This window comes from Bos grunniens, chromosome 18 (genome assembly GCF_055505025.1).
Source record: "Bos grunniens cultivar Pamir isolate PY7600 chromosome 18, Bosgru_T2T1.0, whole genome shotgun sequence".
In the NCBI taxonomy this organism is placed as follows: Eukaryota; Metazoa; Chordata; class Mammalia; order Artiodactyla; family Bovidae; genus Bos; species Bos grunniens.
Window position 1 is genome coordinate 58,032,913 of NC_141182.1, and position 8,432 is coordinate 58,041,344.

At 49.2% G+C, this 8,432-nt stretch overlaps 1 protein-coding gene across 15 annotated transcripts in view; it reads right to left on the minus strand.

Moving 5' to 3' along the window:
- Nucleotides 1-306: 306 nt before the first annotated feature.
- LOC147354379 (sialic acid-binding Ig-like lectin 6) overlaps nucleotides 307-8,432 on the minus strand; it is a 56,695-nt gene continuing 48,569 nt past the window's right edge. For 10 of the 15 annotated variants that reach the window (XM_086353825.1, XM_086353821.1, XM_086353826.1 and 7 more), the window contains 5 exons: nucleotides 8,087-8,344; nucleotides 7,718-8,002; nucleotides 6,256-6,349; nucleotides 5,833-5,908; nucleotides 307-2,195 (listed from right to left, as the gene is read on the minus strand). In XM_086353825.1, coding sequence (XP_086209951.1) covers nucleotides 2,016-2,195; nucleotides 5,833-5,908; nucleotides 6,256-6,349; nucleotides 7,718-8,002; nucleotides 8,087-8,344 — 893 coding nt within the window. In that variant the 3' untranslated portion in view covers nucleotides 307-2,015. Of the gene's footprint in view, nucleotides 2,196-5,832; nucleotides 5,980-6,255; nucleotides 6,350-7,717; nucleotides 8,003-8,086; nucleotides 8,345-8,432 lie in introns of all 15 variants that reach the window. The other 5 variants (XM_086353833.1, XM_086353832.1, XM_086353834.1 and 2 more) reach the window with 3 other exon arrangements.

Below are 8,432 nucleotides of genomic sequence, written 5' to 3' on the forward strand. Positions count from 1 at the left end.
TCCTCAGGAAAGTATGCTGGGTTTGAAGAACACACTAAAGCATTCCTCTTCAATACTTGAAGTATCTGTGGTCCCCTTTCTAGAGGGGCTGGGACTTTGTGATACTGAGGGCACCTACGAATGAGCGGATTGTGTAAAATCGTGTTAAGCTCCTTCCCAGCTCTAATGACCTACGATGCAATATATTCCATGTACATTTTAGAATCCAGCTCATCAAGTTCTACCAAAGCTCTCACTCAGAATTTGAGATTGCACTGAATTTATCCATCTGATCTCCTAACAATGATGAGTCTTCCAATCCATGAACATGGTACATAGCTCCATTTATTTAGGTCTTCTTTCATTTCTTTAAGCAATATTTTAATGTGCTCAATATACAGGACTTACATACATTTCAATTCATTTCACATTTCATGTAACTGTAAACTGCATCTTTAAAAAAATATTCAATTTCTAATTGCCTTTGGCCAATACATAGAATTACAAAGGAACTTTGCAATTTGAATAAGTACCTTAACACCTGGCTGAACTCTATCCGGGCTTCCCAGGTGGCTCAGTGGCAAAGAATCTGCCTGCCAATGCAGGAGATGCAGGTTTGATTCCTAGTTTGGTAAGATCCCCTGGAGAAGGAAATGGCAACCCACTCCAGTATTCTTGCCTGGGAAATCCCATGGACAGAGGAGCCTGGCGGGCTACAGTCCATCAGGACACAAACGAGTCAGACACAACTTAGCAACTAAACAAAAACAAACTATGCTTGGTCTTAGCAGTTTCTTTGTGGATAACTTTAGAATTTCTAGGCACACAATTATTACATCATCTGTGAATAAGGACTGTTTTACTTCTTTTATGAATTGGATAGCTCTTATTTCTGCTTCTTGCATTTATTGCACTGGAGAGAATCTACAATATATTGCTTAATAGAAGTTGTAAGAGCAGCCACCATTGCCTGATTTCCAGTTCTGTGACTCTGGGACTGACTGGCCCCTCCAAGCCTTAGGAGAAGTTGTCAGCAAAAAATTTATGTGTTCAGAGTCCACAAAAAGCTTTGCGTCAGGATCTTCATTACCTGTTTTCTGTGTATACTTTCACTGCTCTTTCACAACAGTCTAGCTACACAGGAATGGTGTCCCTGCTCACAGAACAGTAAAGCGAGGCACACAGACAGAAAGTGACTCATTCGATGAGTGACATAAATGAATGTGAACTCAGTTCTTTTGGTCACAGCCCTCCACTCCTGGGCAGCAGACTGGACAAAGGTCCATCTAGCCAAAGCTGTGGTTTCCCCAGCAGTCATGTACGGATGTGACAATTGGACCATAAAGAAGGCAGAGCACCGAAGAATGAATGCTTTTGAACTGTGGTGCTGGAGAAGACTCTTGAGAGTCCCTTGGACAGCAAGGAGATCAAATCAGTCCATCCTAAAGGAAATCAACCCTGAATATTCATTGGAAAGACTGATGCTGAAGCTGAAGCTCCAATACTTGGGCCACCTGATGCGAAGAGCTGACTCAATGGAAAAGATCCTGATGCCGGGAGAGATTGAGGGCAGGAGGAGAAGGGGGTGACAGAGAATGAGATGGTTAGATGGCATCAACGACTCAATGGACATGAGTTTGAGCAAGCTCAAGAAGATAGTTAGGGAAGATAGCCAGGGAAGCCTGGTGTGCTGCAGTTCATGAGATTGCAAAGAGTTGGACATGATTTTAGCAGCTGAACAACAACAACTTTTGGTCACAAGTCCTATGGTCTTCCACCCATACCAGGGGATTCTGACCATCGCCAAGAAGGCCATTTGTTTTTAAATGATTGGAGACTGAGTGTTACAGGCTGAAAACTCGTGTCCTTATAAGAAGAATGAATTAGGACACAGAAACACACAGAGGGGAGGCCGTATGAGGACATGGGGGGAAGACAACTGTCTCCAAGCCAAGGAGAGAGGGCTCGGAGGGAACCAAGCCTGCCGACACCTTGATCTCAGACTTCCAGGCTCCAGACCACGAGAAAAGAATTCCTCACTTGCGTATCTTGATCTCTGAGTACTCAGTGTGAGTGCTTTCCTGTTTCTGAGGCTTCGGCTTGTGAAATCGGAGGAAAGCATAGTGAAGCTCTTGTTCATTTCTTGAGATGGGGCCAGCCCCAGCGGGGGCGGGGTGGTCTGCAGGGGTGTCCGTCCAGAACTGGGGCTGGCGTTCCTGAGAGGAAGGAGGAGAAAGGATTCAGATCCAGGCAACAGGGTCTGGGAGAACTATGGAGTCAAAGACGATGGAATGGAATTGGAACTGATGGAACTTTTATCATTTGTCCATTCATTTGTTCATAGTTAATTCAGATTGACCGACCCTTCGTGAGTGTTTACATGAATCACATATTGTTGAAAAATGCTAGGAGAGAATACTATTATCATATGTGTCTTAGAAATAGTAAAACTAAGGCTAAGAGAGATTATACACATTGTTTTCCTGAAGACACACATCTACAGACGCACCCCTGAGCCAGGACTCGAAACCAGTTCTTTCCAACTAGGGCGCTGTCCTTTGTTCAGGCTGTGTGTGTAGGAGGTGCTGTGTGTGGAGTGATGGAAAAGCAGGCATAGTCGCTCATATTATGCAGTGTGTGGTTTTATATTATATGTTTTTTTTCCTTTTGAGGGGGTGGTTTTGTTTGTTTTAGCCATACCACACAGCTTGCGGAATCTTAGTTCCCTGACCAAGGATCAAATGGATGCCCCCTGCCATGGAAGCTTGGAGTCTCAAGCACTGGACCGCAGGGAGATCAGGGAAATCCTGCTTGTTGTTTTCTAGGAGAGGCAGTTAATAGACAAATACATCTCAAGTTCTAAATTTGATAGGAGATATTTTGAAATATAAAGCAAGGGCGGGGGTGGGCAGGTTCTAGAAGACAGTAGAGATCAGATCCTGCAATAAAAATGGTAACCAGATACCCTCTCTCATATCTGCTCCCTGCCTGCAACACCCTCAGGCTATAGGAGCATGAACTAGAAACCCTCGAATAGCAGTGAGGAGAGGCAGACAAATCATTCTCAGATTAGGAGAAAATGGTTGCTGTGGTTGTTTAGTCACTAAGTCATGACTCTTTTGTGACCCTATGAACTGTAGCCTGCCAGGCTCCTCTGTCCATGGGATTTTCCAGGCAAGAACAGCGGAGTGGACTGCCCTTTCCTCCTCCAGGGGATCTTCCTGACCCAGGGATTGAACTTGCATCTCCTGCACTGGCAGGCAGATTCTTTACCACTGAGCCACCTGGGAAAGTAAAAGTCGCTCAGTTGTGTCCAACTCTTTGCGACCCCATGGACTATAATCCATGGAATTCTCCAGGCCAGAATGCCGGAGTGGGTAGCAGTTTCCTTCTCCAAGGGATCTTCCCAACCCGGGGATCGAGCCAGGGTCTCCAACATTGCAGGTGGATTCTTTACCAGCTAAGCCACCTGGGAAGTCCGAGAAAATGGTTATTTTACTTTATTTTTTTGGCACGCCACCCGGCTTGCAGGATCTGAGTTCCGCTGACCAGGGGTCAAACCCAGGCCCCCCTGCAGTGAAAGTGCCAAATTCTAACCACTGGGCCACCAGGGAATTCCCCTGAAAATGGCTATTTTAGAAGATAGGGGAAGGCTGCCCATATTAAGGAAAAGCAAGGTGAAAGTAAGTAAGTTAATAGCTTAAATCTACTACAGCCAAAACACAGAAAGGAAAAAAATGTGTCTGTTAATAACTGTGACTAAAGTATTTGTATACAGATGAACCTCATCAATCAAAAGAGAGACAGCGACTTTTATTAGCAAATGAAATTCAGCGACATAGTTAATCAATGATTTATTCCAGGAATATTGTGCACCTACTGTGAGTTACGAGCTAGGCATTCCTCTAGGCATTGGGAAGACAACAGGGAATAAAGTAATAACAACAGCAACAACCTCACTCCCAGTACTGTTGCCTGGAAAATCCCATGGACATTGGAGCCTGGTGGGCTGCAGTCCATGGGGTCGCAAAGAGTTGGACACGACTGAGCGACTTCCCTTTCACTTTTCACTTCCATGCATTGGAGAAGGAAATGGCAACCCACTCCAGTGTTTTTGCCTGGAGAATCCCAGGGACGGGGGAGCCTGGTGGGCTGCTGTCTATGGGGTTGCACAGAGTCGAACACAACTGAAGCTACTTAGCAGAGGAGGGACAGGTTCTAACTGGTTATCAGGAGAACTTGCTTCATACATACCAGAGACTCTTCTAATCATGCCTTATAACTACTCTGATCTTTCCTGGTGGCTCAGATGGTATAGAATCTGCAGGCAGTGAGGGAGACCTGGGTTTGATTCTTGGGTCAGGAAGATCCCTTGGAGAAGGGAATGGCTACCCACTCCAGTATTCTTGCCTTGTTACAATAAGTTTTAACCACTGGACCACCAAGGAAGTCCCAATATTAATAATATTCCCATGTCACAGAAAATAGAGGTCAGAAAGAGGACATCATTTGTCCAAGGTCACACAGCTTGTAAATAAGATAGGATCTGAATGCAAGCAGTCCAGCTCCAGAGTACATGTTTTGAACCATGATGCTATACTGACTCGATGAGACACTCACTAAAAAAAGATAAAAAGAAGGTGCCTGAAAATTTGAAAGTAAAATTACAGAAAAGATATCTCATGATTTCTGACAAGATGGGGATTGAGCACACACTAAGGATTCCATTACCCAAGATTAACCAAGAAGAAACTGCAGGGGGAAATATGTAAACTAAATTTAAAACCTGATTTTCTGTCTTCTTGTTCTGCCAGTTCCTGAGAGAGGAGTTTTGAGATAATCAACCCTAACTGTGGATGTGCCTATTTCTCCTTGCAACTCTGTCTGAGTTCGTTGATTTATTTTGAGAGACAATGCTCCTTTATTGGGGGCATCCACACTTAGGATTTTACATTTTTTAAAAACACTAGAGGCCATATAGAGAGAGTGAGCATTGCGTGATTCCATTTATATGACACTCGAGAATGGACAAAATTAATTAATAATAATAGAAATCAGTGATTGCTGGAAAGGGGTGGGGGCTGAATGAGAAGGGGAATAAAAGAATTTGGGGCCCTGATGGAGCTGTTTCCTATCTTGATTGGGGACATGGTTACAAGATGTATGCGTTTGTCAAAGTTTGTTTAACTTCGTACTTAAACTGTGTAAATACCTCTATATGGGCTTCCCTGGTGACTCAATGGTAAAGAATCTGCCTGCCATTGCAGGAGACATGGGTTCGATCCCTGGGTGGGGAAGATCCTCTGGAGAGGGAAGTGGCAACCCACTCCAGTATTCTTGCCTGGAGAATCCCATGGACAGAGGAGCCTGGCGAGCTATGGTCCATGGGGTCGCAAAAGAGTCAGACACGAGTTCATTACTACACAACGACAATGTCTCATTAAAGTTGAAAGTAAATAACAGGGTGGTAGATTTGAAAGATACCCATCAGGAGAGATGACCTGCGGTGCTCGGGTGCCCCAGGCTCTCTACCTACTTCCTAGTCCTCAGTGAGTCTGACACAGGCTAGGTTTGGGCCAATTCTCCTCCCCATATCAACGTGAGAAGAAAAGGCTAAAGCCCTAGGAGAATATGATAATCTGACATACCAAGCAAAATACCCCCCAACCAAGCAAAGTATCTACATACTTCATCAGAAGCAGCAGTACTAGAGTAGTTGAATCAGCAGTTTTAAACAACCCCATGTGGAATTCCAGGGAGTGCTGGATGTTAATAGGGAAATGCCAAGGGCTCGGACCAGGGATACCACCCACAAGGGATAAACCGAACGGGACCGCCTGCCTCATTACTCACCCTGGAGCCTGAGCCCCCGGCCTGGTTCGTATCATCCATGCTCTGCACTGGTTGGGTCTTTCTGTGCGTCTTCACTCTAAGGGAACAGCCCCGGGCGTTTCAGCCTGCTAATTTGGGGCATGGGGTAGGCAGACCATCCCTTCCTCCCTACGAAGAGCACAGAATGAGGGAGGAGGTGGCAGTGAATCCAGTGTCCAGGTGCTCCCACCTGGCCAACCCAAGAGCTGGACTGGGGCTGGGGAAGAAAGCCCCAGTCTTGGTCCAGGTGCTTACGGGCTGATTCACGCTATCACTCAGCCTTCTTTCTCTGTCTCGGGGCTTTCCAGCCAGTCCCCGGCCCTCCAGCTCAGGTTTTCTGAGATTCCATGACCCTGAGCCCTTCCCACCCTGGGCTTCTCCCTCCACTCTGGTGCCCCCTCTCACCTGAAGATGAGATACAGGCAGAGAGAAAGCAGGACCGTGATGCCAGCTCCCCCAACAGCTCCCAGGACCTTGCCAGCCCAGGGCTGTGGTTTACCTGTAGACAATTTGAATCTTGTTTAAACTCCAACCCCAATACATGGCATCTTCCCAACAGGCCACCCTTCTCTGTGTTCTGTCAGTGTACCCGCCTCCCCCTTGACTTCCCACCCAAGACTCAGCCACTGGACGTTTCCATCGCCCTGCAGACCCTGGGGCCAGCCCCTTCCCCTGGACTCAGGCCTGAGAATCTTCCACCACCAGCCACACCAGCTGGGGCCCTGGAGTGCCCCTCCTCCGAGCTCCGTCCCTCTGGGGCTGTTCAGGTTGACTTGTGCTTCCCTCCCCCAGGTTCATATGTTGAAGTCCTCTCACCCCTAGTCACTCAGAATGTCACCTTATTTGAAGAGGAGATCTCTACTGAGGTAATCAAGTTAAAATGAAGGCCCAGCAGGGCCCCCTGGTGGCTCAGTGGGAAGGAGTCCGCCAGCCAATGCGGGAGACACAGGTTCGATCCCTGGTCCAGGAAGATCTCACATGCCTCAGAGCAGCTAAGCCCCTGCGCCACAACTATAGAGTCTGTCCTCTAGAGCCCGAGAGCTGTAACGACTGAAGCCCCTAGAGCCTGTGCTCTGCAACAAGAGAAGCCACGTCAGCGAGCACCACAACTCAAGAGTAGCCCCCGCTCTCCACAATTAGAGAAAGCTCCCATAGCAACGAAGACCCAGCACAGCCAGAGATAAATTATTTAATTAAAAAACACGAGATCAGCAGGGGCTAATCCAATATGACTGATGTCCTAAAAAGGGGGAATTTGGACACAGACACATGCGGGCAGAATAATGCCATGTAAACATGAAAGCGGGGATGGGGAGGCTTCCCAGGTGGCGCTAATGGAAAAGGACCTGCCCCCCAATGCAGGAGACCCGCATGCAGGCAGAACCTGCCCCCAAATGCAGGAGGGGTCCGGCAGCTGCGGGGGTGCTGTGGGTTCAATCCCTGGGTCAGGAAGATTTCCCTGGAGGAGGGCACTCCAACCCACTCCATGGAGAATCCCATGGACAGAGGAGCCTGGTGGGCTGCAGTCCACGGGGTCACAAAGAGTCGGATACACCTGAAGCGACTGAGCACTCACACATACAAACATGAAAGCAGAGATGGGGGTGATGATCCTACGAGCCAAGAACACCAAAGACTGCCAGCAAAGCTGCCAGAAGTCGCGGGGAGAGTCCTGGAACAAATCTCACAGCCTGCGATGATATCAACCCTGCTGACACCTCCATCCTAGGCTTCCAGCCTCCAGAACTGGGAGGTGTATCTGTTTAAGCCCCCAGTTGGAGGTGCTTTGTTCTGGCTGCCCTAGCAGACTCATATAAGGATTCAGGCTCCTCTTTTCTCGGGCATCAACCCTCAGCAGACCCCTGACCTGGCAGCAGCAGGACAGACCCGCTCTGGGCCCCGTGGACGTTCAGGGCCTCGCAGCTGAGGCTGAGGCCAGAGCTGAGCCCCTCGCGGAGGCTCAGGGAGCCGTTGGCCCAGGGGCCGGCGGAGCTGGAGCTGATCTCGAAGGAGGCATTGCTGAAGTTCCCCTCCAGCAGCCCCTTGCCCAGCCGCCAGCGCAGGGAGGGGGCTGGTCGGGCTTGGGAGGAGCAGCTGCAGCGCAGACCCTCGTCCTCCTGGGAGCAGGAGGGGCCCAGCAGCTGCGGGGGTGCTGTGGGAGAGATGGGAGGGATCAGGGGCGCCCCTCCCCTCCCTGGAACCCCGGCCTCCTGTCCCCAGGGGACCCCACACTCACAGACCACGGAGAGGCTCAGGGAGATATTTTGGGAGCCCAGTGGGTTCTGAGCCCGGCAGGTGAACTCCCCTTCTTCTGCTGCCCCTACACAAGGCAGCTCCAGGACCCCGGTGCTCGAGATGGGGGTGGCCTCCAGGGCAGGAGACCCCCGGAACCAGCTCAGCTGTGCAGGGGGGTTGCTGTCAGCAACACAGAGCAGCTGCAGCGCCTGGCCCTCCTGGACGGGAAGGGACGAGGTGTTCTGCAGAATCTTGAGGGCTTCAGGGGAAGAAAAGGGCAGAGACAGAGATGGGCTGGGCAAAGCTGGCACCTCTCTTCTCCTGCAATGTCCACACTAGCTCTGTGG